The sequence below is a fragment of the Lonchura striata genome, chromosome 33 (assembly GCF_050655825.1).
Source record: "Lonchura striata isolate lonStrDom1 chromosome 33, ASM5065582v1, whole genome shotgun sequence".
In the NCBI taxonomy this organism is placed as follows: Eukaryota; Metazoa; Chordata; class Aves; order Passeriformes; family Estrildidae; genus Lonchura; species Lonchura striata.
Window position 1 is genome coordinate 6,365,563 of NC_140735.1, and position 27,982 is coordinate 6,393,544.

Here is a 27,982-nt window from a genome sequence, read left to right on the forward strand (position 1 = left end):
CCTTGTTTCCATGAGTTTCTCTACTGTCAGCAATGGTTCCTCTCTTCCAATGCTGGCCCACTGTGTCATAATGGACCCTGGGTTCCATGAAGTTCTTCAGCATCACAATGGCCCTTTGGATCCATGAGGTTCCTTCGTGTCACCACGGTCTCCATGCATCGACATTGTCATAATGGACAATTCCTCCCATGCAGTCCCACAGTGTCACGGTGACCCCTTGTTTCCATGAGGCCCCACTTTGTCACCATGGACCCTTGGTTCCATAGGTTTTTTCCCCTAACAATGGACTCCTTGGTTCTGTGAGTTACCCTGCATTTTACAGAGGTTTCTTTGCTTGCCACAAGGCCCGGCTGTGACTCAATGCACCCTTGGTTCCATGAGGATCTGGAGGATCACAAAGGATCCTTGGATCCACAGCGTGTTGAGGAGTTTCTCATGGAACAAGGACGTGCTCTCCTTGATGCTGTTCCTTTGCAGGAGCTGGACAACCCTGGCCTGCATATTACAGAGTTACTTTAGTTACTTTAAAGTACTACGGACATCCTTGGAAAGACAATAGGCCTTGTACAAACACAATAGCCAATGCTGGGTGCTGAGTAGTACATGAAAACTGTCACGTACTGTAACCTGATCAGATGCTTGTAGAATAACAGCCAATCAATAAGTGACAATAGCAAATAAATATTCATTGGTTAACATAATATGATTACATTGATTACGTTAATCAATTAATGTTAATTTGCTATTGTATTATGTAAGGCGATAAAGGCATAAAACATGAAAAAATTAGACAATAAAGGAGGATGACATCAAGCCATATAGGTTTGGGTGTCATTACTCCAGCTGGCTCTCTGTGGGACCCTCTTGAGATTGTCAGCAACAAGGGATCTTGATTTTCATACCTAGTAAAAATGGATTAGGAGATGCTGGGGATCCATATCAACTGGGGTTTGATGATATCAATCTATAAATAGGAAAAGTAAACAGGACAAAACAATTCCCTCTGCACTGTTTTCAATATAGTGGCTTGACTTTGAATACACTTGTGCAATCTGTCTAATTAACCACTGAAGAATTGAAGACTTGAATTATTTCCATGGGCTTGTTTTGTTTGGGTGTTTGGAAGAAATATGAATGAGCCGTTGTCACTGAATTTCTACACTGAAGAGCTCAAGAAAGAAGAGGTCTCTGGAGTAGTAAAGTTCATCACCAACCTCCAAGGTGCTGAGGATCCATCCCCATCAGAGCAGGAATGAGCAGAAATGGGCTCAGCTTTGGGGCTGCCCCAGCTCTGGGATGGGCCCTGGGCCTGGAGCAGGAGCAGCTCTGGAGGGCCCCAGGGCCGGGGCTCTTGTGCTGGCCTGGGCAGATGGGATGGCAGGAGGGGCTGCAGAGCTCTCAGCACCTCAGGCAGAGGGGAGCAGGGCAGCCAGGGAGCTCCTTTGGCCTTGGCCAGGCCCCTTCCCCCATGGTGGGGCTGAGTCCTGGCTGAGCTGCAGCTGCTGCTGTGCCCTTGGCAGGGGCTGAGGCCGTGGGGCAGTGCCCAGAGCAGCCTGGGCTGAGCAGAGCTGTGGGGCCAGAGCCGGCTGGGCTGTGCTGGGGAGAGGCCCTTGGTGCTGCCCAGAGCTCAGGGCAGCTGGCAGAGCTGGCAGGGAGCTGGGCTGGGCTGGGAGAGCCTGGCACGGAAACCATCAGTGTCCATCTCAGCCTGGCTGAGCGGGCAGGGGCCAAGGCCAGCAGAACATGGTCGGCAAGTTCTCTGTGTGGGAGCTGAGCTGGTGAGCCCTTGAGCCCTCCCAAGGTCTGGGGCTGCACCTCCAGCTCCAGAGAGGTGACAGATGGGAGCAGAGACAAATCATTCCTGCTGCATTCTTCATTGTGTTTGCTTATACAGGTGACCTGGATCCATATGTAGATGACCTGTTTCGTGTCTTAAAACACTGGTAAAATAAGAAGAATACTATTTTTTAGCTGAAAATAATATTTCATGCATAACACACAATGATAAAGAAAAGACACATATGATCAGAAGAGCATCTGAGTTTTTCAGAGGACAAGAGGCTCATTGATGTTGCAGCAGTCAAACCTGTTCAAATACTTTCCTCAAGGCTTCCTTGAAATGGGAGGTGACCACCAGAGGCCAAGGCCAGCCAGGGCTGTCTGTCCTGGCAGATTTTGTCTGGGAGAACCCTTGCATATAGGGAATTTTGGAGGAAAAGTGTCAATTTTGGCCATGGTTGCCTGTGCAGAAGGGATGGTACTTTTCCACAGGAAGAAAAGCACAGATGTTTGAAGCAAGGTGAGAGCCAGCTCTCAGGAAGACAATGTCAAAAAGACTTGTTTGTAATGGCAGCTTTTGTTTGGGAGCAATCCCTGGATATTGGGAATTTTGAGGGGAGAATCCCATTTTGGCCATGGGTGCTTGAATGTGAAGGGCAGTTCTTTTCCATTGGAAAGAAAGCCCAGAGCCCTTGGCTCCATGAGGCTCTGACGTGCCACAGAGGCCCTTTGGTTTCACAAGGCCTAAAAATGTAGAAATGGTCTCCATGGTTCCATGAGGCCCTGCAGTGTCACAACAGACCATTGGTTTCACTGAGCCCCACAGTGTCACTATGGTCCCTTTGGCTCCAAGAGGCCCTGAAGTGCCACAGTGGCCCTTTGGTTTCACAGGCCTCAAAGTGTCAAAATGGCCTCCATGGTTCCATGAGGCCCTGCTCTGTCTCAAGGGACCTTTGGTTCCATGATGCCCCAGAGTGTCACAATGGCATCCTTTGTCCCGTGGAGTCAGAATGGACCCTTCATCCCATGGACCCCAACAGTGTTCACTGTAGTCCCCTTGATTCCATGAGGGCCTGCCGTGCTCTAATGGTCCCTTGGTTCCAGTGTGTCCCAAAGTGTCAGGATAGTCTCCATTGTTCCATGAGGCCTCGCAATGTCACTGTGCTCCCCTTGGTTCCACAGAGCCCCACAGTGGAACAATGGACTCTTGGTTCCATGAGGTTCCTCAGTCACAATGGTCTCCCTGGATCTGCAGTGTCACAGTGGCCCCTTGGCTCCATGTGGCCACGCTGTGTCACAATGGCTCATGGTTCCATGAGGCCACACAGTTTAACAAGGGACCCTTGGTTCCACGAGGCCTTGCTGTGTCACAATGGCCCATTGGTTCCCAGAGGTTTCTCAGTGTCACAATGATCTCCTTGGATCTGCACTATCACAATGAACCATTGGTTCAATGTGTCCCCAATGTGCCAAAATGGATTTTGGTTCCATGGGGTTCTGCGGTGTCACCATGGACCCTTTGTTCCATGAGTTTGGGCAGTGTCACAGGTGACTCCTGGGTTCTGTGAGGCCCCGCTGTCACCAAATCTCAGAAATATCACAATGAGGCTCCTTAACACTAATTTGCTATTTCAGAGAATATCATTTATTCAGGCCTGAGGTCTAGTGAGGGATAACTCCTGATCTGATGCAGACATGTAATTTTACCAGTGTATTGCTCATATACAGTTCCTAAATGCCAATTACGATTTACCCATTTCCATTAAACCCACCCCAAGTTCCCAGATTCAGTCCTTGTTTTCTCTGTCACTGCACCCTTGAGCCAGATGTCTTCTCTTCCAGCCATCCCTGCTGGGAAAGCAGCCCCTGCATGCCTTGTTCCTGTGCTGGAAGTTCACAGGCAGGGTAAAAATGGAATTAACCCTTTGGGTATCAGCCCAAGGCTTTGTGTGGCCAGGCAGGGGCAGCAGGAGGCAGAGCTGCCAGCAAAGGAAGGGGCCAGCGAGGTGGGGCAGCCGGGGGTGACAACAGCCTGCAGGGACAGAGGCGCAGGGCAGGGACACCGTGGGACAGCCTGGGCTGCAGAGGGCTCAGGGATGTGCAGCAGCTGCAAGGCCCTGACAGAGCCAACCTGTGCAGCCCTTTGGCCGTGGCTGCTGGCCCTGGGCCTGAGGCCACGAGGGGACAAGGGACCCTTGCAGCCCTGGGGCCTCAGTGCCTCCTTGTCCCTGCTCAGCAGCCTGGCAGGGCCGCCCCATGGTCCTGCCCTTGGCATTGCACATCCCCACATGCCAGTGCCCATCCCGGGAAGAGCCCTGAGCAATGAGGGAGGGACAGGATCTGCCTTGCCAGGGGCTGGGGCTCAGGCCTGGGCCCTTTGCATTCCTGAAACACATCCAGGTTTGCTCAGCACCAGAGACACCTTTGCCTTGCCTGTCCCCAGCTGTCATCTCTGCCTCCAGGGTTCTGCTCTGTCTGGAACCTGGGGACACTTTCTCAGTCCTGTCCCTCAGTGGGACCCATTAAAACTTCAGGAAACTTTGGAGTTTGATTCTAACTTTGAATTCTTGAGAGATTTCTGCCACTCCCTTTCAGGGACTGATGGCCAGGGACTCAGCAGCCAACCCACAGGAGAAGTCCTGATGCTGTGTCTGTGCTGCTGAGCTGGGCCGGGCTCCTGGCACAGAGGCAGCTCCTGGCCAGGGCAGCGCTGCAGAGAGACAGCTCTGGCCAGGAGCAGCTCCTGGGCACAGCCCAGCAGGGCTGGGGCACTGCCTGCAGCCAGCCCGGGCACAGCACAGAGGCACAGAGAGAGGAGAGGCAGCCTGGGCTGGGAGGGTGACTGAGCTCTCACTAGGGGAGAAATCTTCACAGTGTTTGAATGAATCATTCTCTGCCTCTAGGAAAATTCCACTTCCATTCCTGGAGGCTTCTCCTAAGGCTGGCCCGTGCCCCACTTTCCATGATCTTTTGCAAGGGCTCTCCCAGTTCCTCTGGGGCAGAGGACGTGGCCATCAGGCAGACAGGGCAGTGCCTGCAGGCAGCGAGGGCAGGCAGCAGCAGTGCCAAAGAGGTCAAAGGCAGCCTGGGGTGGCAGGACAGGAGAGACCCCATCAGGGGAGAAATCTGCACAGCCCCTGGACACACTGAGTCTCTGGCTGCAGAGCAATGCAGGTGAGTTCCTGGAAGTGTCTCTGACAATGCCAGCACTGACAGGACCTGTCAGGGTGGCTCTGCTGGATGTCCTGGCATGGAGCAGAACAAGCTCCAGAGCGGGGCTTCCCTGCTGCCCCCTCAGAGGCACCTTGGGGACGTTCTGGGGACAATTTGGGGACCCCTGGGGACAATTTGGGGACATTCTGGGGACATTTTGGGCACCTTGGGGACAATTTGGGCACCTTGGGGACAATTTGGTGACCCCTTGGGACAATTTGGGAACCTTGGAGACATTTTGGGGACCCCTGGGAACATTTTGGGGACCTTGGGGACATTTTGGGCACCTTGGGGACATTCTGGGGACAATTTGGGAACCCCTTGGGGACATTTTGGGCACCTTGGGGACATTTTGGGGACAATTTGGGAACCTTGGGGACATTTTGGGGAACCTTGGGGACATTTTGGCCATTTTGGGAACCTTGGGGACATTTTGGGGACAATTTGGGAACCCCTGGTGACATTTTGGGGACATTTTGGCCATTTTGGGCACTTTGGGGACATTTTAGGGACATTTTGGGCACCTTGGAGTCACCCTGGGGACGATTTTGTGACATTTTTGTGACATTTTTTGGACATTTTTGTGACCCACCCCCCCCCAATCGATCACAGACTCAGGCCACGCCCCCTTTTGCCACGCCCCATTTTTATTCCCGACCAATCAGCGCCTCCGCCGCGCCTCAGGGGGGCGGAGCCTCCGCCGCAGGCCCCGCCCCCTCCTCCTCCTCGGGGGGCGTGGCCTGCGGGGCGGGGGGCGTGGCCTGCGGGGCGGGGGGCGTGGCCTGCGGGGCGGGGGGCGGGGCCTGCTGCCCGTAGGCGGCAGCCCGCCAGCGCTGCAGCCAATGGGAGAAGGGGGCGTGGCCAGGGGGCGTGGCCAGCGCCCATTGAGCCGGCTGGGACCACCTGGGGGGCAGAGGGGGCGTGGTCAGCGGAGGGGGCGTGGCTCTGCTGACGGAAGCCACGCCCCCCCGGCTCACCATTGGCTGACGAGCTCCCGGAGGCGGGGCCAGTCGTTGATTCGCTGCTGGCAGCTGGCGCCGACCAATCGCAGCTGGGCCAGCAGCTCGGCCACGCCCTCGGGGAGGGGCGGGGCCGGCTCTGGCCACGCCCCCTGGGCCGGCCACGCCCCCCGGCGCGCCCGCAGCGCCCCCTGGCGGAGGCGCAGCCGCAAGATGGCCGCCCGCGGCAGCAGCGCCCCCTGCTGGGGGAGCGACAAAGGGGGGTGGGCGGGGCCTGGCCACGCCCCCAACCCGCCAGGCCACGCCCACAATGGGCGGGACCCTCCCCCACCCCAAAGCCCTCACCCCTCCCCCCTTAGCCCCTCCCCCTTTAAGCCCCGCCCCCAATTAAGCCCCTCCCATTTATTTCCTCCCTTTAAGCCCCGCCCTTATTTAAATCCCCTCATTGAAGCCCCTCCCCCTTTAATTACAATTCCGTAAGCCCCTCCCCCTTTAATCCCCGCCCCAATCAAGGCCCTCCCTCACTTAGGCCCCTCCCCCTTTAAACCCCGCCCCCTATTAAGCCCCTCCCCTTTTTCTCCCTTTAAGCCACGCCCCATTTAATTACAATTCATTAAGCTCCTCCCCTTTAAGCCCCTCCCCTTTATTTCCTCCCTTTAAGCCCCGCCCCATTTAATTACCATTCATTAAGTCCTCCCCCTTTAATTCCTCCCTTTAAGCCCCGCCCCCATTTAATTACCGACCTTTAAGCCCCTCCCCTTCAATCCCCAATTAAGCCCCACCCCAATTAAGCCCCTCCCCCAAGTAAATTCCCTCATTGAAGCCCCGCCCCCTTTAGGCTCCTCCCCTTTTAAGACCCCCGCATTTAATTATTCCCATTGAAGTCCCACCCCCTTTAAGTCCCTCATTTAAATATCCCATTGAAGCCCCACCCCCTTTAACCCCTCTCTCATTTAAATATTCCCATTTTAAGCCCCACCCCCTTTAACACCTCCCTTATTTAAATACTCCCAATGAAGCCCCGCCCCTTTAACCCCTCCCTCATTTAAATATACCCTAAAGCCCCGCCCCTTTAACCCCTCCCTCATTTAAATATTCCATTCAGGCCCTGCCCACATTCACCCCTCCCTCATTTAAATATCCCCTCCCAAAGCCCCGCCCCTTAACCCTTCCCTCATTTAAATACTCCCAATGAAGCCCCGCCCCTTTAACCCCTCCCTCATTTAAATATACCCCAAAGCCACGTCCCTTTAACCCCTCCCTCATTTAAATATACCCCAAAGCCCCGCCCCTTTAACCCATCCCTCATTTAAATATTTTAACCAAAGACCCACCCCCTTTAAGCCCCTCATTTACATATCCCCACCCAAGCCCCGCCCCTTTAACCCCTCCCTCATTTAAATATACCCCAAAGCCCCGCCCCTTTAACCCCTCCCTCATTTAAATATCCCCACCCAAGCCCCGCCCCTTTACCCCTCTCTCATTTACATATCCTCTGAGGCCCCGCCCCCACCTGGGCGGAGCTCAGCTCCCGAGCCAATCGCTGCAGAGGGGGCGGGGCCTGGCCCGGGGGGCGGGGCTCCGCCAGCCCGGCCAATGGGAGCTCCCGGCGCCGCTGCCCCGCCCACTCCAGAGGGGGCGGGGCCAGGGCCGGCCCCGCCCGGGCCACGCCCACCACCTGCGGCCAATCAGAGCGCTCGGATCGGGGAACTGGGCTGGACTGGGGGGGACTGGTTTGTACTGGGAGGAACTGGGGGTTACTGGGAGGGACTGGGGGTTACTGGTTTGTACTGGGAGGGGATTTGGGGGGAACTGGTTTGTACTGGGAGGGAACTGGGGGTTACTGGGAGGGAACTGGGGGTTACTGGGAGGGAACTGGGGGTTACTGGGAGGGATTGGGGGTTACTGGTTTGTACTGCGAGGGGATTTGGGGGGAACTGGTTTGTACTGGGAGGGGACTGATTTGTACTGGTTTGTACTGGGAGGGACTGGGGGTTACTGATTTGTACTGGGAGGGGATTTGGGGCTTACTGGTTTATACTGGGAGGGGATTTGGGGGTTTCTGGTTTATACTGGGAGGGATTGGGGGTTACTGGTTTATACTGGGAGGGAACTGGTTTGTACTGGGAGGGACTGGGGGTTATTGGTTTGTACTGGGAGAGGACTGGTTTGTACTGGTTTATACTGGAAGGGGACTGGGGGTTACTGGTTTGAACTGGGAGGGGACTGGTTTGTACTGGTTTATACTGGAAGGGGACTGGGGGTTACTGGTTTGAACTGGGAGGGGACTGGTTTGTACTGGTTTATACTGGAAGGGGACTGGGGGTTACTGGTTTGAACTGGGAGGGGACTGGTTTGTACTGGTTTATACTGGGAGGGACTGGGGGGGGTTACAGGAGGGTTCCCAGTGGGTCACTGGTCTATACTGGTCTATACTGGTCCATACCGGTCTCTAACTGGTCCATACTGGTCTATACTGGTCTCTACTAGTCTGTACTGGTTTATACTGGTCCATATTGGTCTCTACTAGTCTGTACTGGTTTATACTGGTCCATACCGGTTTATACTGGTCCATACTTGCCTTACTGGTTTATAGTGGTCTATACTGGTCTCTAACTGGTCCGTACTGGTCCATACTAGTTTATACTGGTCCATACTGGTCCATGTTGGTCCGTACTGGTTTATACTGGTCTGTAGTGGTCCATACTGGTCCGTACTGGTCTATACAGGTTTATACTGGTCCGTACTGGTCTATACTGGTTTATACTGGTCCATACTGGTTTATACTGGTCTGTACTGGTCTGTACCTGGTCCATACTGATCTATACTGATTTATACTGGTCCGTACTGGTCCATACTGGTTTATACTGGTCCGTACTGGTCTCTAACCGATCTATACTGATCCATACTGGTCTGTACTGGTCTCTAACTGGTCCATACTGGTTTATACTGGTCCGTACCTGCTCCTGCAGGCGTCTCAGCCCCGCCCGGCGCCCCCTGGTGGCGGCGCTGAGGAATCGCAGCCGCTGCTGCAGCCGCAGCTGGGGGGAGACCCGAAATGAACCAAAATCAGCCAAAATTCACCCAAAATCAGACAAAATCAGACAAAATTCACCCAAAATTAACCCAAATTCACCCAAAATCAACCAAAATCAGCCAAAATCAGCCAAAATCAGACAAAATTCACCCAAAATTAACCCAAAATCAGCCAAATTCACCCAAATTCACCCAAAATCAACCCGAAATCAGACAAAATTCACCCAAAATCAACCCAAAATCAGCCAAAATCAACCAAAATCAGACAAAATTCACCCAAAATTAACCCAAAATCAGCCAAATTCACCCAAAATCAGCGAAAATTAACCCAAAATCAGCCAAATTCACCAAAATCAGCCAAAATTAACCCAAAGTCAGCGAAAATCAGCCAAAATTCACCCAAAATCAACCAAAATCAGCCAAATTCACCAAAATCAGCCAAAATTCACCCAAAATCAACCACAATCAGCCAAAATTTACCCAAAATCAGCCAAAATTCACCCAAAATTCACCCAAAATCTGCCAAAATTCACCCAAAATCAGCTAAAATTCACCCAAAATTAACCCAAAATCAGCCAAATTCACCCAAAATCAGCCAAAATTCACCCAAAGTCAACCAACATCAGCCAAAATCAGCCAAATTCACCAAAATCAGCCAAAATTCACCCAAAATTAACCCAAACTCAGCCAAATTCACCCAAAATCAGCCAAAATCAGCCAAAATTCACCCAAAATTAAACCAAAATCAGCCAAATTCACCCAAAATCAGCCAACATCAACCAAAATCAGCCAAAATTCACATAAAATTCACCCGAAATCAGCCAAAATTCACCCAAAATTAACGCAAAATTAACCCAAAATCAGCCAAAATCGCCCAAAACCAGCCAAATTCACCCAAGAAACCAAAACCCCACCCAAATTAACCTGAAATTCACCCAAAACCCAGCAAACTCACCCAAAATGACCCAAAATACACCCAAAACTCCCCCCAAAATCAGCAAATTCACCCAAAAATAACACTCAAAAATCAGTGAAATAACCCCAAATTCACCCAAAAATCAGAAAATTCACCCAAAAATCAGCACATTCCCACAAATGCCCCCAAAACCCCCAAAAATCCCAAGCCCCGCCCCCAGCTGTCAATCACTGCTCCAAGCCCCGCCCCCAGCCCAGCTGTCAATCACCGCTTTAAGCCCCGCCCCAGCCGTCAATCACTGTTCCAAGCCCCGCCCCCAGCTGTCAATCACCACTCCAAGCCCCGCCCCAGCTGTCAATCACCACTCCAAGCCCCGCCCCAGCTGTCACTCACCGCTTGGCTCCGCCCCCTCCGCAGCCGCCGCCGCAGCGCCCCCAGGGGCGGTTTTGGGGCCAAATCCGGGGATTTTGGGGCTTTCGGTGCCGGATTTGGGAATTTCGGGGCCTCGGGGGCCGAATTTGGGGGATTTGGGGGATTTTGGGGGTTTGGGGGCGGGTCCCCCCGCAGCGCCCCCTGCAGGGAGGAGCGGACGGCGCCGAGAGCGGCCACGAGCACAGAGAGCCTGCGGAAATGGGGGAAAAACGGGGGAAATTGGGAAAAACGGGGAAAATGGGAAAAATGGGGGAAATGGGGGAAATGGGGAAAATGGGGGGAAAATGGGGAAAATTGGGAAAAACGGGGAAAATGGGAAAAATGGGGAAAATGGGAAAAACGGGGAAAATGGGGGAAATGGGGAAAATGGAAGAAATTGGGAAAATGGGGGGAAATGGGGAAAATTGGGAAAAACGGGGAAAATTGGGAAAAACGGGGAAAATTGGGGAAAATGGGGGAAATGGGGGAAATTGGGAAATGGGGGAAATTGGGGGAAATGGGGAAAATGGGGAAAATGGGGAAAATGGGGAAAATGGGGAAAATGGGGGAAACGGGGGAAATGGGGGAAAATGGGGAAAATGGGGAAAATGGGTTGAAAAATGGGGAAAATTGGGGAAAATGGGGAAATGGGAAAAATGGGGAAAATGGGGGAAATGGGGGAAAAATGGGGAAAATTGGGGAAAATTGGGGAAAATTGGGAAAAACGGGGAAAATTGGGGAAAATGGGGAAAATGTGGGAAATGGGGAAAATTGTGGAAATTGGGGGAAAATGGGGGGAAATGGGGGAAAATGGGGGAAAATGGAGGGAAATGGGGAAAAATGGGGGGAAATGGGGGAAATGGGGGAAAAATGGGGAAAATTGTGGAAATTGGGAAAAACGGGGAAAATTGGGGAAAATTGGGAAAAACGGGGAAAATTGGGGAAAATGGGGGAAATGGGGAAAATTGTGGAAATTGGGGGAAAATGGAGGGAAATGGGGAAAAATGGGGGAAAATGGAGGGAAATGGGGAAAAATGGGGGAAATGGGGAAAATTGGGGAAAATTGGGGAAAATGGGGGAAATTGGGGGGAAAATGGGGAAATTTGGGGAAAATGGGGAATAAATTGGGTAAAAATTATGAAAATTGGGTAAAAATGGGGAAAATGGGAAAAATGGGTGAAAATTGGGGGTTAATGGGGTAAAAATGGGGATAAATGGGGATAAATGGGGAAAATGGGGGAAATTGGGGAAAAATGGGGAAAATGGGGAAAAAATTAGTAAAAATGATGAAAATCGGGTAAAAATGGGGAAAATTGAGGTAAAAATGGGGAAAATGGGAAAAAATGGGTGAAAATTGGGGGGAAATGGGGATAAATGGGGTAAAAAGGGGGAAAATTTGTGGAAATGGGGAAAAAAATGGGGAAAATTGGGGAAAATTGGGGAAAATTTGTGAAAATGGGGTAAAATGGAGAAAAAATGGATAAAAATGGGTTAGAAATGGAGAAAAATGGGGAAAATTGGGTAAAAATAGGGATAAAATTGGGGGAAAAATGGAGAAAAATGGGGTAAAAATGAGAGTAAATGGGAATAAATGGGGGCAAATGGGGTTACAATGGGCAAAAATGGCAACAAAATTTGGAAAAATGGGAAAAACGAGATAAAAATGGGAATAAATGGGGATAAACGGGGGAAGAATGAGGAAAAATTGGGGAAGATATTTTAAGATGGATTTAGGATTTTTGGGATATTTTAGGGATAATTTGGGATATTTTGGGGATAATTCGGAATATTTTAGGGGGTATTTTGGGGATAATTTGGGGATAATTTGGGATATTTTGGGGATATTTTAGGGGGTATTTTAGTGATAATTTGGGATATTTTAGGGGATAATTTGGGGATAATTTGGGATATTTTGGGGGATATTTTGGGGATAATTTTGAATATTTTGGGGATAATTTTGGATATTTTAGGGGACGTTTCTGGGATAATTTGGGATATTTTGGGGATAATTTTGGGTATTTGAAGGGATATTTTAAAGATAATTTGGGATATTTTAGGGGATAATTTGGGGATAATTTGGGATATTTTGGGAATAATTTGGGATATTTTAGGGGGTAATTTGGGGATAATTTGGGCTATTTTGGGGGATATTTTGGGGATAATTTGGGATAATTTAGGGGTTATTTTGGGGATAACTTGGGATAGTTTAGTGTATATTTTGGGGATAACTTGGGATATTTTAGCGTATATTTTGGGGATAACTTGGGATATTTTAGCGTATATTTTGGGGATTATTTGGGATGTTTTAGGAGATGATTTGGGATAATTTAGGGGATATTTTGGGGATATTTAGGGGGGTTTTGGGTACCTGGCCGTGCCCCTGTCCCGCTCCAGGAGGGTCCCCAGGCGCCCCCTCAGCTGGGCCAGCCGGGTCAGGAGGGGCGGCAGCTGCCCCCAGACCCCCCCCACGGCCCCCCAGCGCTCCTGGGGACCCCAAAAAACAGCTCAGGGACCCCAAAAACCCAAATCCATCCCCAAAACCCCAAACACAACCCAAAAACCCCAAATCCAACCCAAAAACCCCAAATCCAACCCAAAAAACAGGTCAGGGACCCCAAAAACCCCAAATTCATCCCAAAAACCCCAAACACAACCCAAAAAACAGGTCAGGGACCCCAAAAACCCAAATCCATCCCAAAAACCCCAAATCCAACCCAAAAAAACTGATCATGGACCCCAAAAATCCAAACCCATCCCAAAAACCCCGAACACAACCCAAAAACCCCAAATACGACCCAAAAACCCCAAATACGACCCAAAAAACAGCTCAGGGACCCCAAAAACCCAAATCCATCCCAAAAACCCCAAATCCAACCCAAAAAAACTAATCATGGACCCCAAAAATCCAAGTCCATCCCCAAAACACCAAATCCAACCCAAAAACCCCAAATCCAACCCAAAAAAACTGATCATGGACCCCAAAAATCCAAATCCATCCACAAAACTCCAAATCCATCCCAAAAACCCCAAATCCAACCCAAAAACCCCAAATCCAACCCAAAAAACTGATCATGGACCCCAAAAATCCAAACCCATCCCAAAAACCCCAAACACAACCCAAAAAACAGGTCAGGGACCCCAAAAACCCAAATCCATCCCCAAAACCCCAAATCCATCCCAAAAACCCCAAATCCATCCCAAAAAACTGATCATGGACCCCAAAAATCCAAATCCATCCCCAAAACCCCAAACACAACCCAAAAAACAGGTCAGGGACCCCAAAAACCCCAAATCCAACCCAAAAAACAGCTCAGGGACCCCAAAAACCCAAATCCATCCCCAAAACCCCAAACCCATCCCAAAAACCCCAAATCCAACCCAAAAACCCCAAATCCAACCCAAAAAACAGCTCAGGGACCCCAAAAATCCAAATCCATCCCCAAAAAACCAAATCCATCCCAAAAACCCCAAATCCATCCCAAAAACCCCAAATACAACCCAAAAACCCCAAATCCATCCCAAAAACCCCAAATACGACCCAAAAACCCCAAATACGACCCAAAAAACAGGTCAGGGACCCCAAAAATCCCAAATCCTCCTCAAAAAACCCCAAATCCATCCCAAAAAACAGGTCAGGGACCCCAAAAACCCAAATCCATCCCAAAAACCCCAAATACTACCCAAAAACCCCCAAATCCACACCAAAATCCCTGAAATCCATCCCAAAACCTCCAAAATCCAACCAAAAACCTCAAACCCATCCCAAAAACCCCAAATACATCCCAAAAACCCCCAAAACAACCCCAAAAACACCTCAAGGACCCCAAAACCCCCAAAATCCACCCCAAAAACAGGTCAGGGACCCCAAAAATCCAAATACACCCTAAAAATATCAAATACACCCCAAAGAACCCAAAATCCATCCCAAAAACCCCAAATCCACCCAAAAAAAACCCCAAATTTTCCTGAAAATTCCACCCAAAAATTGCCAAAAATCCCCAAAATCCTAAATCCCCCCCAAATTCCCCCAAATCTGCCCAAAAGTGCCAAAAATCCCCTCCCCAAAATCAAAAATCACCCCCAAAACCTAAAAAATCCCTCGAAAATCTCCAAAAGTCCCCAAAATTCCCTCCAAAATCCCAAATCCTCCCAAAAACTCCCCCAAAATCCCAAATCTTCCCCAAACTTCCCCCAAAAAATCACCAAAATTCCCCTCAAAGGCCCCAAATTCCCCTAAAACCCCCCCAAATTTCCCCCAAACTCCCCCAAAATCCAAAATCCCCCCAAACAGCCCAAATTCCCCCAAAAATCTCCAAAAATCCCCAAAATTCCCCCCAAAATCCCAAACCCTCCCAAAATTTCCCCCAAAACCCCAAATCTTCCCCAAAATTCCCACCAAAAATTGCCAAAAATCCCCGAAATTTCACCCAAAACCCCAAACCTGCCGAAAATCTCCCCCGAATCCCCAAAATTTCCCCAAATCCTCCCAAAAATTCCCTCAAAAAACCCAGATCTTCCCAAAATCCCCAAGATTACCCCCAAAATCCCAAATCTTCCCCAAAATTTCCCACAAAAACCGCCAAAAATCCTCAAAATTCCCCCCAAAATCCCCTCGAAAGCCCCAAATTCCCCTAAAATCCCCCAAAGTTTTCTCCCAAAAATCCCAAAATTCCCCCCAAAAATCCCAAAATCTCCCCCAAAGATGGCCAATTCATCCCCAAAATCCCCAATTTCCCCCAAAAATCCCAAAATCTCCCCCAAAAATGCCCAATTCTCCCCCAAAATCCCCCAAAAAACCATAATTCCCCTCAAAATTGCCCAAAATCCCCCAAAAATCCCAAAATCTCCCCCAAAAATGCCCAATTCTCCCCCAAAATCCCCCCAAATTCCCCAAAATTCCCCACCAAACCCCCCCAAAAATTGCCAAAAATCCCCAAAATTTCCCTCAAAATCGCCCAAGATCCCTCCAAAATTCCCCAAAATTCCCAAATCTCCCCAAAATTCCCCAAAATTCCCCAATTCCGCTCACCTGCAGGAGGCTCCTCAGGGTGGGCGGGGCTTCGGCCGAGGGGGCGGGGCCAGCCAGGAGCGCGCTGAGGGGGCGGGGCTTAGGAATTACCATATATGGGCAAAGCCACGCCCCCTCTGGCGCCTGGCCACGCCCACAGAGACCCCAAAATTCCCCAAAATTCCCCAAAACTCCCCAAAATCCACCCAAAATCCACGCAAAATCCCCCAAAATTCCCCCAAATCCACCCAAAATCCCCCCAAATCCACCCAAAATTCCCTCAGGTCCCCCAAAATCCTCTCAGGGACCCCCAAACCCCCAAATCCCCTCAGGAACCCCAAAATTTGCCAAAACCCCCTCAAAATCCCCCCAAAATCCCCCAAAATCCACCCAAAATTCCCCCAAATCCCCCAAAATCCACACAAAATTCCCCCAAATCTTCCAAAATTCCCTCAGGGACCCCAAAATCCTATCAGGGACCCCAAAAATTCACTCAAAGACCCCAAAATTCCCTCAAAATTCCCCAAAAATCCTCTCAGGGACCCCAAAATCCCCCAAATCCCCTCAGGAACCCCAAAATTTGCCAAAACCCCCTCAAAATCCCCCAAAATCCACCAAAAATTCCCCAAAATCCCCCCAAAATTCCCTCAAAAACCTCCAAAATCCCCTCAGGGACCCCAAAATCCCATCAGGGACCCCAAAAATTCACTCAGGGACCCCAAAAATCCATCAAAATTCACCAAAATCCTCTCAGGGACCCCAAAATTCCCCCAAAATCCCCTCAGGGACCCCAGAATCCCCTTAGGGACAACAAAAATTCACTCAGGGACCCCAAAATTCCCTCAAAATTCCCCCAAAATCCTCTCAGGGACCCCAAAATCCCCCAAATCCCCTCAGGAACCCCAAAATTTGCCAAAACCCCCTCAAAATCCTCTAAAATCCCCCCAAATCCACCCAAAATTCCCTCAGGGACCCCAAAATCCTCCAAAAACCCCCACAGAGACCCCCAAATCCCCCCAAAATTACCTAAGGGAGCCCAAAACACCCTCAGGGACTCCAAAATCCCCTCAAGGACCCCAAAATTACCCAAAATCCACCCAAAATCCCCTCAGGGCCCCCAAAATTTCTCAGAAACACCAAAATCCCCTCAGGGACCCCAAAATTCCCTCAGGGACCCCAAAAATTCACTCAGGGACCCCAAAATTCCCCCCAAATCCCCTCAGGGATCCCCAGATTCACTCAGGGATCCCAAAATTCCTCCAAAATCCCCTCATGGACCCCAAAATTCCCCAAAATCCACCCAAAATCACCTCACAGAGGCCAAATTCCCTCAGGGATCCCAAAATTCCCCAGAATTCCTTCTGGGATCCCAAAATCGTCCAAAGTCCCTTCAGGGACCCCAAAAATCCCCTCAAGGACCCCAAAATCCCCTCAAAATCACCCAAAAATGCCCCCAGGACCCCAAAATTCCCCCAAATCCCCCAAAATTCCCTCAGGGACCCCAAAATCTGCCAAAATCCCCTCAGGGACCCAAAAATCCCCCCAAATCCACCCGAAACTCCCCCAAATCAACCCAAAATCCCCTGAAGGACCCCAAAATCCCCCAAAATTCCCTCAAAAATCCCCCAGAATTCCCCAAAATCCCCTCAGGGACCCCAAAATTCCCCCCAAATCCCCTCAGAAACCCCAAAATCCCCCAAAATTCCCTCAAAATCCTCCAAAATCCCCTCCAGGATCCCAAATCTCCCAAAATCCCTGAACTTCCCCATGAAATCCCCAAATTTCCTTCCAAATCTCCCCAAAATCCCTCAAATCTTCCCAAAAACCTCCAAAATCCCCTAAAAACCCCCCAAAAATTCCCTTTTTTTGGGACCTTTTTGGAACTCGGGGTTTTTATTTTGGGGGGTTTTTAGGGAGAATTTTGGGGGGAAATTTGGGGATTTTGCGGCCTCAGCAAACCCCAAAAAATTATTTTCAATTTTTTGGTGTCCTCGGGATAAAATTTTGGGGGGTTTTGGAGGAATTTGGGGCTTTTTTGGGACCCCAAAATTGGAATTTTGGGGGGAGGGACCCCAAGCCCCGCCCACCCCAAGCCACGCCCACTCCCTTAAGCCACGCCCACCTCGTGCTCTGATTGGCCAACTCCTCCAAAGCCCAGAGCACCGCCCCCGGGTTGTGGCCAATCAGCACGGCCTGTAGGGGGCGCCAAACGTCAGGGGGAGGGGGCGTGGCTTCCTCCAGGCCACGCCCCCTCCCCTCAGCAAGCCACGCCCACCTCAGCCTGTGCCAGCCAATCCGGAGCCTCCCTCGGGTGATTGGCAGCTCTGCGGGGGCGGTAATTAGCTCGTTAGGGAGTTAACGAGGGGGTTAATGAGGGGTTAATGAGGGAGGGGCGGGGCTTACCGAGGTGGGCGTGGCCTCCGCCGAAGCTCCGCCTCCCTGGCCTTGCACAGGGCCTTGATTGACACCTGCCGGGGGGCGGGGCTTGGGTTTTGGGGGGAATTGGGGGGATTTTGGGGGTCCTGGGGGGGAATTTGGGAATTTTTGGGGGTCCTGGGGGCGAATTTGGGAATTTTTGGGGGTCCTGGGGGGGATTTTGGGAATTTTTGGGGGTCCTGGGGGGGAATTTGGGAATTTTTGGGGGTCCTGGGGGGGATTTTGGGAATTTTTGGGGGTCCTGGGGGGGAATTTGGGTTTTCAGGGGGTCCTGGGGAGATTTTGGGGGGCGATTTTGGGGAAATTTTGGGTTTTTGAGGGGTTCTGGGGGGAGATTTTGGGGGGATTTTGGGGTTTTGGGGGGTCGTTGGGGAAATTTTGGTGGGATTTGGGAATTTTTGGGGTCCTAGGGGGCATTTTGGGGGAGTTTTTGGGGGGATTTTGGGTTTTTGGGGCATCCTCGAGGGGATTTTGGGGGGGATTTTGAGTTTTGGGGGGTCCTGGGGGAGACTTTGGGGGGCGATTTTGGGGGAATTTTGGGTTTTTGGGGGGTTCTGGGAAGATTTTGGGAGGGATTTTGGGTTTTTTGGGGGTCCTGGGGGGGATTTTGGTTTTTTTGGGGGTTCTCAAGGTGATTTTGGGGGGATTTTTTGGATGAATTTGGGGATTTTTTGGGGCCCTCGGAGGGAATTTTGGGGGAATTTGGGGGGTCTTAGGGAGATTTTGGGTTTTGGGGGATTCTGGGGAGATTTGGGGTTTTTGGGGGTTCCTGGGGAGATTTTGGGGAGAGATTTTGGGGTTAATTTGGGGTTTTTTGGGGGTCCTGGGAGAGATTTTGGGTTTTTGGGGGATGCTGGGGACAATTTTGGTAGGATTTGGAAATTTTTGGGGGTCTTAGGGGGGATTTTGGGGGAGTTTTTGGGGGGATTTTGGGTTTTTGGTGGATCCTTGAGGGGATTTTGGGGGAGATTTTGTGTTTTGGGGGGTCCTGGGGGAAATTTTGGTAGGACTTGGGAATTTTTTGGGGTCCTGAGGGGGATTTTGGGGGAGATTTTGGTGGGAATTTTGGGGGGTTTGGGGGGGATTTTGGGGGAGATCTCGAGTTTTGGAGGGTCCTGGGGGGAAATTTTGGTGGGATTTCGGAATTTTTGGGGGTCCTGGGGAGGATTTTGGGAGATTCTGGGAGGGATCTGGGACTTTTGGGATGTTCCTTGGGGGTATTTTGGGGGAGATTTTGGGTTTTTTGGGGGTCCTGGAGGGAAATTGGTTTTTTGGGGGCTTCTGGGGGGGATTTTGGGGGAAGTTTTGGGGTTTTGGGGGGTCCTGAGTGGAATTTTCGGGGTTCTTGAAGGGATTTTGGATTAAATTTTGGGGGAGTATTTCCTGAGGACATTTTGGGCTTCCTGAAAGGATTTTGGGGGTCCCTGAGCGGTTCTTGGGGCATTTTGAGAGAATTTTGGGATTTCTGAGGGGATTCTCGGGCATTTTAAGAGAATTTTGGGGTTCCTGAGGGGATTTTGGGAAATTTTAAGGGAATTTTGGGGTTCCTGAGAGGATTTTGGGGCATTTTAAGGGAATTTTGGGGTTCCTGAGAGGATTTTGGGGAATTTTAAGGGAATTTTGGGGCTCCTGAGAGGATTTTGGGGAATTTTAAGGGAATTTTGGGGTTCCTGAGGGGATTTTGGGGAATTTTAAGGGAATTTTGGGGCTCCTGAGGGGATTTTGGGGAATTTTAAGGGAATTTTGGGGTTCCTGAGAGGATTTTGGGGAATTTTAAGGGAATTTTGGGGCTCCTGAGAGGATTTTGGGGCATTTTAAGGGAATTTTGGGGTTCCTGAGGGGATTTTGGGGAATTTTAAGGGAATTTTGGGGCTCCTGAGGGGATTTTTGGGGTCCCCAGGCCCCGCCCCTCCCAAGCCCCGCCCCCTCACCAGAACTTCCGGCTCCGCCCCCGTGGCCAAGATGGCCGAAAGCTCCGCCTGTGATTGGCTGAGAGGAAGGACCCCAAAAAATCCCATAAAATCCCCAAAATTCCCTCAAAAAAATCCCAAATCCCTTAAAATCCCCAAAATCCCCTTAAAATTCCCTCAAAAAAAACCCTGAAAAATCATTTAAATTCCACAAAATAACCTCAAAACCCACCAAAATCCCTTAAAATCCCCAAAATAACCTCAAAAAACCCCAAAACTCCCTCAAAATCTTTCAAAATAATCTCAAGCTCCCCCAAAATTCCCTCAAATGCACCAAAATTCTCTCAGGGACCCCAAAATCCCCAAAATTCCCTCAGAATCCCCCAAACTCCCTCAGAATTGCCGAAATTCCTTCAAAAACCCCAGAATCCCCCAAACTCCCTCAGAATTGCCGAAATTCCTTCAAAAACCCCAAAATTCCCTCAGAATCCCCAAAATTCCCTCAAAAACCCCAAAAAATCTCTCAAAATAATCTCAAATCTCCCCAACATTCCCTCAAACTCGCCAAAATTCTCTCAAAAACTCCAAAAAACTCAAAACCCCCAAAATTCCCTCAGAATCCCCGAAATTCCCTCAAAACCCCCAAAATTCTCTCAAAATGATCTCAAATTCCCCCCAAAATTCCCTCAAATCCACCAAAACCTCCTCAGGGACCCCAAAATCCCCCAAAAATTCCCCAAAATTCCCCTTTTGCCCATATAAGGACTCCCCTCTAAGCCCCACCCCCTTTATTTCCATTTAAGAACATCCCAGCCAAGCCCCGCCCCTTTATGCTAATATAAGGATATCGCCACCCAGCCCTGCCCCCTTCATTTCCATATAAGGACATCCCCATTAAGCCCCTCCCCCTTAATTACCACTTAAGGACTCGTCATTAAGCCCCACCCCCGTTATGCCCATATAAGGTCATCCCCACTAAGCCCCGCCCATTGGGATTCCCACCAAGCCCCGCCCCTTTATGCTAATACAACGCCATCCCCTTTAAGCCCCGCCTCTTTTGACCATATAAGGCCATCCCCATTAAGCCCCGCCTTCTTTATGCTAATATAAGGACACCCCCCTTAAGCCCCGCCACCTTATGCAAATATAAGTCCATCCCCGATAAGCCACGCCCCTTTTTGCCCATATAAGGCATCCCCTTAAGCCCCGCCCCCTTTATGCTAATATAAGTCCATCCCCTCTAAGCCCCAGCCCCTTATGCTAATATAGTCACTCCCTGTAAGCCCCGCCCCCTTTTGCCCATATAAGACCCTCCCCTTTAAGCCCCGCCCCTTTTGCCCACATAAGGCAATCCCCTCTAAGCCCCGCCCCTTTTTCCCATAAAAGGCAATCCCCTCTAAGCCCGCCCCCTTATGCTAATATAAAGGCACCCCTCTAAGCCCCGCCCCTTTTCCCCATATAATGCACCCCCCCTTAAGCCCCGCCCCCTTTTGACAATATAAGGCCATCTGTCTAAGCCCCACCCCTTTATGCTAATATAATTATACCCCCTTTAAATCCCACCCCTTTATGCTAAGTAAGTCCATCCCCTCTAAGCCCCGCCCCTTTTGCCCATATAAGGCCATCCCCTCTAAGTACCGCCCCCTTTATGCTAATATAAGGCCATCCCCTCTAAGCCCCACCCCTTTATGCCCATATAAGGCCACCCCCTTTAAACCCCGCCCCTTTATGCTAATATAAGCCAATTCCTCTAAGCCCCGCCCCCAATTGACCATATAACGCCATCCCCTCTAAGCCCCTCCCCTTTTGCCCATATAAAATCATCCCCTCTAAGCCCCGCCCCTTTTCCCCATAAGGCAATCCCCTCTAAGCCCCGCCCCCTTATGCTAATACAAGGGAATCCCCTCTAAGCCCCGCCCCTTTATGCCCATATAAAATCATCCCCCTTAAGCCCCGCCCCCTTTATGCTAATATAAGGCCATTCCATCTAAGCCACGCCCCCTTTTGACCATATAAGGCACTCCCCTTAAGCCCCGCCCCTTTATGCACGTATAAGGCCATCCCCTCTAAGCCCCGCCCCTTTTGCCCATATAAGGCCATCCCCTCTAAGCCCCTCCCCTTTATGCTAATATAAGGTCATCCCCTCTAAGCCCCTCCCCTTTATGCCCATATAAGGGCATCCCCTTTAAGCCCCGCCCCCTTTGACCATATAAGGGCATCCCCTTTAAGCCCCGCCCCCTTTATGCTAATATAAGGCCATCCCCATTAAGCCCCACCTCCTTTATTGCCATTTAAGGACATCTGCATTAAGTCCCGCCCCCTTGATTACCATTTAAGGACGCCCCTCTAAGCCACGCCCCCTTTTGCCCATATAAAGCCATCCCTTATAAACCCCGCCCCTTTATAACCACATAAGGCCATCCCCTTTAAGCCCCTCCCCTTTATGCTAATATAAGGCCATCCCTCTAAGCCCTGCCCCCTTTTGACCATATAAGGCCATCCCCCATTGAGCCACGCCCCTTTATGCTAATACAAGGCCATCCCCTCTAAGCCCCACCCCTTTATGCTAATACAAGGCCATCCCCTCTAAGCCCCGCCCCCTTTTGACCATATAAGGCCATCCCCATTGAGCCACGCCCCTTTATGCTAAAACAAGGCCATTCCCTCTAAGCCCCACCCCCTTTTGACCATATAAGGCCATCCCCTCTAAGCCCCGCCCCTTTATGCTAATACAAGGCCATCCCCTCTAAGCCCCGCCCCTTTTGCCCATATAAGGCCATCCCCTCTAAGCCCCGCCCCTTTTGCCCATATAAGGCCATCCCCTCTAAGCCCCGCCCCCTTTGCCCATATAAGGCCATCTCACCGGGTGGGCGGGGCCTGCAGCGCCCCCTGCAGGCCGCCCCGCAGCGCCGCCGGCCGAGGCTCCGCCCCCAGCAGCCGAAGCTCCGCCCCCCGCCGAAGCTCCGCCCACCGCCGGCCCTGCCCCGCCCCCAGCGACGCCTCTGGGGGGAGCGAGAGCCCAAAATTTGGGGTGAAAAAACAAAATTTGGGGTTTGGGGACCCCGAAATTTATGGTGGGGACCCAAAATTTGGGGTGGGCAGCCTAAAAATTTGGCTGGAGACCCCAAAATTTGGGGGGGGGACCCTGAATTTGGGGTGTGGAACGCAGAATTGGGGTGGGGAACCCAAAATTTGGGTTTTGAAACCATGAAATTGGGGTGGGGATGCCAAAATTTGACGGGGAAACCCAAAAATTTGGGATTTTGGAACCCAAAACTGGGGTGGGGACTCCAAAATTTGGGGTGGGGAATCCAAAATTTGGGGTTTTGGGACCCAAAATTTGAGGCGGGGACCCAAAAATTCAGCATGGGAACCCTGAAATTGGGGTGGGGACCCCAAAATTTGGGGTGAAAACTCCAAAATTTGGGGTGGGAAACTGAAAATTTGGGGTGAGGACCCCAAAATTTGAGGTGGGTGCCCAAAATTTGGCATGGGAAACCCAAAATTTGGGGTTTCGGGAACCCAAAATTGGGGTGGGGAGCCCAAAATTTGGGGTTTTGGGGCGCTGAGATTGGGGTGGGAAATCCAAAATTTGGGGTGAAAACTGTAAAATTTGGGGTGGTGACCCAAAATTTGGGGTTTTGGAACCCTGAAATTGGGGTGGGGATCCCAAATTTGGAGTTTTGGGGGTTCAGGAACCCCAAAAATTGGGGTGGGGAGCCCAAAATTTGGGGGTTGGGGGGGGTCAGGGACCCTAAAAATGATGGTCAAGGATCCCAAAATGGGGGTGGGGACCCCAAAATTTGGGTGGGGGCCGCAAAATTGAGGGTTTGGGACCCTGAAATGGGGTTGGGAACCCCAAAATTTGGAGTTTGGGGGGGGTGAGAGTCCCAAAATTTTGCGTTGGAGGAGGGGCAGGCATTCCAAAATCGGTGCGGGACCCCGAATTTGGGTGTGGGGAACCCAGAATTGGGTTGGGGGGGGGAAGGGACCCCAAACTCGGGGGTGGGGACCCGAAACTTGGGGGTTTTGGGGGGGGAGGAACGTTTGCGCGGGGCCCGCGGGGCCGGCCGGACTCACCCAGGCGGCGCGCGGCGTCCCGCGCATGCGCAGTGGCGGCCGCGAGCTGCCGCAGCTCCCGGCGCAGCCGCGCGCGCGCCGCCCGCAGCGCCCCCTGGCGGCCGGGAGGAGCCGCGGCGGCCTGCGCCGGAAATGCCCAAAATGAGCCCAAAATTCACCCCAAAATGAGCCAAAATGAGCCCAAAATGAGCCCAAAACGAGCCCCAGAATGAGCCCAAAATGAGCCAAAATGGGCCCAGAATGGGCCCAAAATGAGCCCAAAATTCACCCCCAAAATGAGCCAAAATGAGCCCAAAATTAGCACAAAATGAGCCAAAATGAGCCCAAAATGAGCCCAAAATCAGCCCAAAATGAGCCCAAAATTCACCCCAAAATCAGCCCAAAATGAGCCCAAAATTCACCCCCAAAATGAGCCCAAAATGACCCAAAATGAGCAAAAAATGAGCCAAAATGAGCCAAAAATGAGCCCAAAATGAGCCCAGAATGAGCCCAAAATGAGCCGGAATGAGCCGAAATGGGGCCAGAATGAGCCCAAAATGGGCCCAAAATGGGCCCAGAATGAGCCCAAAATGAGCCAAAATGAGCACAAAATAAGCCCAAAATGGGCCCAAAATGAGCCCAGAATGGGCCAAAATGGGCCCAAAATTCACCCCCAAAATGAGCCCAAAAATACCCGAAAATTCACCCCAAAATCAGCCCAAAAATACCCCATAATTCACCCCCAAAATTCATCCAAAATTCCCTCAAAATTCACCCCAAAATTGGCCGAAATAAGCCCAAAATTACCCCAAAATTCACCCCCAAATCCAGCAGAAATCAGCCCAAAATCCACCCAAAATTCACCCAAATCCCCCCAAATTTGGGCTCCCCCTCACCTCCAGCTCCTGCAGGTGCCGGGACCTGGCCCCGAGTCAAGGAAAAATTTTGGGAAATTCCCAAATTTCTCTCCTTAAAAAAAACAGAACTAAAAATCCCAAATTCCCCCAAAATCTCTAATTTAAACCAAAAAAATCCCCAAATTCTCCCAAAACCTCAAATGAAATCCCCAAAATTTCCAAAAATTCCACCAAAATGTCAAGTTTAAACCAAAAAAATCCCAAAATTCCACAAAAATTCCCAAAGAAACCCAAAAACCTGCAGAAACGCCCCAACCCTCCCAAAATTTTCAAAATAAAACCCCAAAAATCCTCCCCAAAAAACAAACCCCAAAATTCCCCCAAACCCCCAAATTTCACTTCCAGGAGCCCCCAAATTTTTGGGAGCCCGCAAAATTTTTGGATACCAGCGCAGATTTCCCCGAATCTTCTCCACGTTCCTGTGGGGACACCCCAAAATCTCTGTAAAGGGGGGGGCCCCCGACCAAACCCCGCAGGGCATGATGGGAGTTGTAGTTTGGGAAGAGGGGCTGGCAATGGCAGCCTATGGGCACCGCAGGGCATGATGGGAGTTGTAGGCTCAGCTATAATACTACTCAATGGGGCGCAAGGCATGATGGGTGTTGTAGGTGCAGCCATAATGAAGTTAAATGAGGTGCAAGGGATGATGGGAGTTGTAGGCTCGGCTATAATGGGGCTCAATGGGGCGCAAGAGGTGATGGGAGTTGTAGGCTCAGCCATACTGGGGCTTAATGGAGCGCAGGGCTTGATGGGAGTTGTAGGCTCAGCTATAATGGGGCTCAATGGGGCGCAGGGGATGATGGGAGTTGTAGGCTGTTATAATGGGGCTCAATGGGGCGCAGGGGATGATGGGAGTTGTAGGCTCGGTTATAATGGGGCTCAATGGTGCGCAAGGGATGATGGGACTTATAGGCGCAGCTATAATGGGGCTCAATGGGGCGCAAAGGATGATGGGGGTTGTAGTCCTGGAAAGGACTCCCCACCCCTAAATTTTGGGGTCCCCTTGTAGTTTTTGGGGGGTTTTCGGGGCTTTTTCACCCCCCAGATTTTGGGGTCCCCCCTCACCGCTGGCTCCGGACGTGGCGGGTGACGAAATCCCAAACCGGGGCCGTGGGGCCCGAGCAGAGCCTGCAGGGGACGGAATTTGGGGAACCCCAAAATTTGGGGGTGACCCCAAAACTCAACGTGGGGGGAAACCCCAAAATCCTCCCCAAAATCCCCAAAGGGTTCCTGGATCCACCCGAGGGACCCCCCAAAATCTGCCCCAAATCCGCCCAGGACACCCTAAAATCCCCCCAGGACCCCCCAAAATTCCCCCAGGAGCCCCAAAACCTCCCCAGGACTCTCCCAAGGGACCCCAAAATCCCTCAGGACCCCCAAAATCCACCCAGGAGCCCCCCAAAGGGACCCCAAAATTCCCTCAGGACCCCCAAAATCTCCCCAGGACCCTCCCAAGGGACCCCAACATCCTCCAGGACCCCCCAAAATCCCCCCAGGACCCCCCAAAACCCTCCCAGAACCTTCCCAAGGGACCCCAAACCCCCCCCAGAACCCCCAAAACCCTCCCAGAACCTTCCCAAGGGACCCCAAACCCTCCAGGACCCCCCAAACCCCCCCAAGACTCTCCCAAAAGACCCCAAAATTCCCCAGGACCCCCCAAAATCCCCCAGGCCCCTCCCAAGGGACCCCAAACCCCCCCAAGACCCCCAAAACCCCCCCAGTCCCTCCTAAGGGACCCCAAAATCCACCCAGGACCCCCCAAACGTTCCCACAACCCTCCCAAAGGGACCCCAAAATCCACCCAGGAGCCCCCCAAAGGGACCCCAAAGTCCCTCAGGACCCCCCAAAATCCCCTCAGGACCCCCCAAAATCCCCTCAGGACCCCCCAGGACCCTCCCAAGGGACCCCAAAACCCTCCAGGACCCCCAAAATCTCCCCAGGACCCTCCTAAGGGACCCCAAAACCCTCCAGGAGCCCCCAAAACCCCCCCAAGACTCTCCCAAAAGACCCCAAAATTCCTTCAGGACCCCCCAAAAATCCCTCAGGACCCCTCAAACCCCCCCCAGGCCCCTCCCAAGGGACCCCCAGCCCCCCCAAGACCCCCCCAGGAACCCCAAAACCCTCCCAGAAGCCCCAAAACCCCCCCAGTCCCTCCCAAGGGACCCCAAAATCCACCCAGGAGCCCCCCAAAGGGCCCCCAAAGTCCCTCAGGACCCCCCAAAATCCCCTCAGGATCCCCCAAATCTCCCCAGGACCCCCCCAAAGGGACCCCAAAATTTCTTCAGGATCCCCAAAACCCTCCCAGTCCCTCCCAAGGGACCCCAAAATCCACCCAGGATCCCCAAAAACCCCTCAGGACCCCCCAAAACCCTCCCAGGAGCCCCCCAAAGGGACCCCAAAATTCCTTCAGGACTCCCAAAACCCCTCAGGACCCCCCAAAAACCCCTCAGGACCCCCCAAACGCCCCCCAGGCCCCTCCCAAGGGACCCCCAACCCCCCCAAGACCCCCCCAGGAACCCCAAAACCCCCCCAGTCCCTCCCAAGGGACCCGAACCCCCCGAGCCCCCCCAATTCCCGCTCCCCGCTCCCCGCTCGCCCATGGGCGGCTCCCGGCCCCGGCCCGGGGGGGTCCCGACCTGCGGAGAGCGGCGGGGGAGGGGACGGCGGAGGGCGGCAGCTCCATCTCCTCCCGGAGCCAGCGGCCCAGCGCCTCCGCCATGATGGCGGCGGCGCCCTGAGGGGAAGCGAAAAAGCGCGGGAAAAGCGCCGCGGGGCACGACGGGAGTTGTGGTGCGGGAGGGGCGGGGCCGGCAATGCTGAGCAATGGGGGCGCGGGGCACGACGGGAGTTGTAGGCACCCCTACAATGGCGCCCTACGGAGCCGCGGGGCACGACGGGAGTTGCAGTGCGGGAGGGGCGGGGCCGGCCACGCTGGGCAATGGGGAGCGCGGGGCACGACGGGAGTTGTAGGCCAATAAGGAGGCGTGTGGCGCGCGAAGGATGATGGGAGGTGTAGGCGTGGCTATAATGAAGCTCAATGGAGCGCAAGGGATGATGGGAGTTATAGGCGCGGCTAGACTGAGGCACAAAGGATGATGGGAGTTGTAGGCTCGGTTACCATGAGGCTCTATGGGGCGCGCGGCATGATGGGAGTTGTAGGCGCGGTGTCAATGGGTCCCTATGGGGGTCGCAGGGCATGATGGGAGCTGTAGTCCCGGAAGTTGCTCCAGCGCTGAGCTTGGGGCTCCAGGGGGGACGTTTTGGCCCCACAGGGGTCAGAGGAGCCATTGAGGGGATCCCCAAGAGGCACCTGAGGGCATCCCCGGGGTCCGAGGGCA

General features: G+C 52.0%; 1 protein-coding gene across 1 annotated transcript; it reads right to left on the minus strand.

Moving 5' to 3' along the window:
• Positions 1 to 5,621: 5,621 nt before the first annotated feature.
• Positions 5,622 to 27,436, minus strand: HAUS5 (HAUS augmin like complex subunit 5). The gene is made up of 17 exons (XM_085564475.1): positions 27,281 to 27,436; positions 25,710 to 25,772; positions 25,031 to 25,063; positions 24,624 to 24,648; positions 23,749 to 23,869; positions 22,532 to 22,670; positions 19,690 to 19,747; positions 17,726 to 17,790; positions 17,598 to 17,646; positions 17,445 to 17,515; positions 15,344 to 15,407; positions 12,683 to 12,798; positions 10,297 to 10,525; positions 8,912 to 8,992; positions 7,465 to 7,629; positions 5,970 to 6,193; positions 5,622 to 5,895 (listed from the first exon to the last, which is right to left on the minus strand). The coding sequence occupies exons 1-17, from the start codon at positions 27,361 to 27,363 to the stop codon at positions 5,673 to 5,675; spliced, it is 1,809 nt and encodes a 602-aa protein (XP_085420601.1). The 5' UTR covers positions 27,364 to 27,436; the 3' UTR covers positions 5,622 to 5,672.
• Between the last annotated feature and the right edge of the window lie 546 nt (positions 27,437 to 27,982).